The sequence below is a fragment of the Morone saxatilis genome, unplaced genomic scaffold (genome assembly GCF_004916995.1).
Source record: "Morone saxatilis isolate NCDOM2014 unplaced genomic scaffold, NCSU_SB_2.0 Contig20, whole genome shotgun sequence".
In the NCBI taxonomy this organism is placed as follows: domain Eukaryota; kingdom Metazoa; phylum Chordata; class Actinopteri; family Moronidae; genus Morone; species Morone saxatilis.
In genome coordinates, this window is record NW_023339763.1 from 10,776,353 (window position 1) to 10,778,459 (window position 2,107).

Below are 2,107 nucleotides of genomic sequence, written 5' to 3' on the forward strand. Positions count from 1 at the left end.
TCAGGGGAAAATGAGGGAATGGTGCACGACCATTCAAAAATATGACTGGGTTTCTAACGATACAAAGCTTAATGCAAATGGGTGAAGTGTCCCTTTAACAGATAAAGAACAGATAACACCAGGATACATTTTTACAATTTATTTCTGACACTATAACTATAACTATTTATATAACTATAAAAACAATGCTGTTTCGTACTTAAAACAACCAAGGTTAAAACAATAAAACTAGGTTAACATGCAGTTTAAACAAACTACAAATTATCTCCAAATAAAACAGACAAAAAAAAGCTTTAAATCCAAAAACATACAATAAAAAAACTACCATAAACTCAGTATATTAAAATGTAAAGCGTTCAAGTAACATAGGTCTGTAAAAAAACAGCAGTATGAGTTGTTCCAATTCACCACTGCTGTGGTGTCCGCATCCCACAGCTCACCAGCACACACAGGAGACAGGAGGAGAGAGAGTGCAAGTGATTAGTACAAACCGAATAAGTATTATCCCGCTGTACTATTTACAATAAAACTTACTGCTGACCGACAAAGTAACAGAGCAGACACAAACAGCCTGTATATGGAGAGAGGAGCAGAGAGAAGCGGGGTGGGTGTAGGTGTCTGCGTACACCATATACATAAGGCTTTTAATGTTATTGCTTTAAGTCATTAGAAATTCACAATACTTATTTGACTTTTCCTGTAGGTAAGATACTACAACACCTTTTCAGCGTCATTCATATTCAGCTGGAAACATCACATTAAAAATAGAGCCAAAATTGAAGCCCAAAAGTGAAGGATCAATGGACAAATCTTTGAAGGTACCAATTTTCCCCATTGTAATAAATGTTATACCCAAGTCTTGTCAATTTAATTCAAGCTGTTTCAAATGAATTCAGATATGTTTACAACAACATTTTGATTTGTGAGACTATGATTTATACAGATCTGTCAATTTTTCATCCAGCTGTATATGTCCTATCAGGGAAATACATTTATACATAATATACACAGAAACTACATGTTTTAAGTCTTAAGCATGACAATTATGTTTGTTATCTCAAGGAAGAAGAAGACTGCCAGAAAGGGGAAAGCAGCCAGCCTCCTAATTTACAACCTGCTGCAAAGGTTTGTCATATTACATTTTATATATCTGTGTTGGCAAATAAAACTTATACATAGTCTACACAGCGACTAATTCTTCTTGTTTAACTTTTGGGGCACATGTTCTTGTTTTTGTTAGATAGAATTTTGTTTATATAAGAGCACATGACAAAAACAAAGTTAGTATGTGTTTACATTTAACAAGAATAGTTATTGAATAGATGGATGGTTTAAGGGAGGTATTGCTTTAGTCAGTCAAGTGTCTTGTTGAATTAAATGGGACTGTGTTTCATTCCTAGGAAGAGGAGCCACATGCAACTCATACTTTCGAGTGGTGCTGGAACGACAAGAAATCCAAGGTTACCTGCAATAAAGCAAGAACTGTTGAGGAGTTGCTGAAGACAAGTTCACAGTTTAAAGAAATTGCAGGAAAGAACAAAGACAAAAAGCTTGTTATTTTAAGAGAAGGGAAAGCTATCAGTTCACACTTTCCATGCTGCTTAATTAAGGATGAACGTCTGATTATCAAGTACGTTAAAGCTGTAGACAGGGAGGAGCAATCGTTGGGGGGAAATTGTGACCCCGTTGCTCTGAGGAGAAAGGGGCCATCTAGCGAGCTTGTGATGTTTCACGTGCTGACAAAGGGAGGTAAAAATGTAGCACAAATCATGAGAAACCCAGTAATAAAAACTGACTTTCAGGAAATTACTGTTTATGCATACAAAGGGGAAAAAGTGAAGCACGCTCTGAAAAGAGACGGCCGTTTACGTAATATTGTATTCAAAAAGAACTGTGCGCTCTCTCACAAAAGCACTGAAGTAACCACTGAAATGTCCACTCTCGCTGATGATCTTGATGGTGAAACCTTCAAGATCATTCTGCTCAATAAGTCTGCTCCACCAGAAAGTCAGCCCGGTAGTCAGGATGACGCTTACATGATGCAAAATGAATCTCTGAACTCTGAATCTGACAGAAACCAAGATCGTCCACAGGAGTCTGCCACAAC

The 2,107-nt window shown here is 37.0% G+C and overlaps 1 protein-coding gene across 1 annotated transcript in view; it reads left to right on the top strand.

The window, feature by feature from the left end:
• The window catches only part of LOC118331156 (protein FAM111A-like), a gene marked incomplete at its 3' end in the record, with an annotated part of 3,603 nt that extends 1,496 nt beyond the window's left edge, over positions 1 to 2,107 (top strand). Inside the window, 3 exon segments of the mRNA XM_035665941.1 lie at positions 704 to 818; positions 1,063 to 1,125; positions 1,401 to 2,107. Coding sequence (XP_035521834.1) covers positions 801 to 818; positions 1,063 to 1,125; positions 1,401 to 2,107 — 788 coding nt within the window.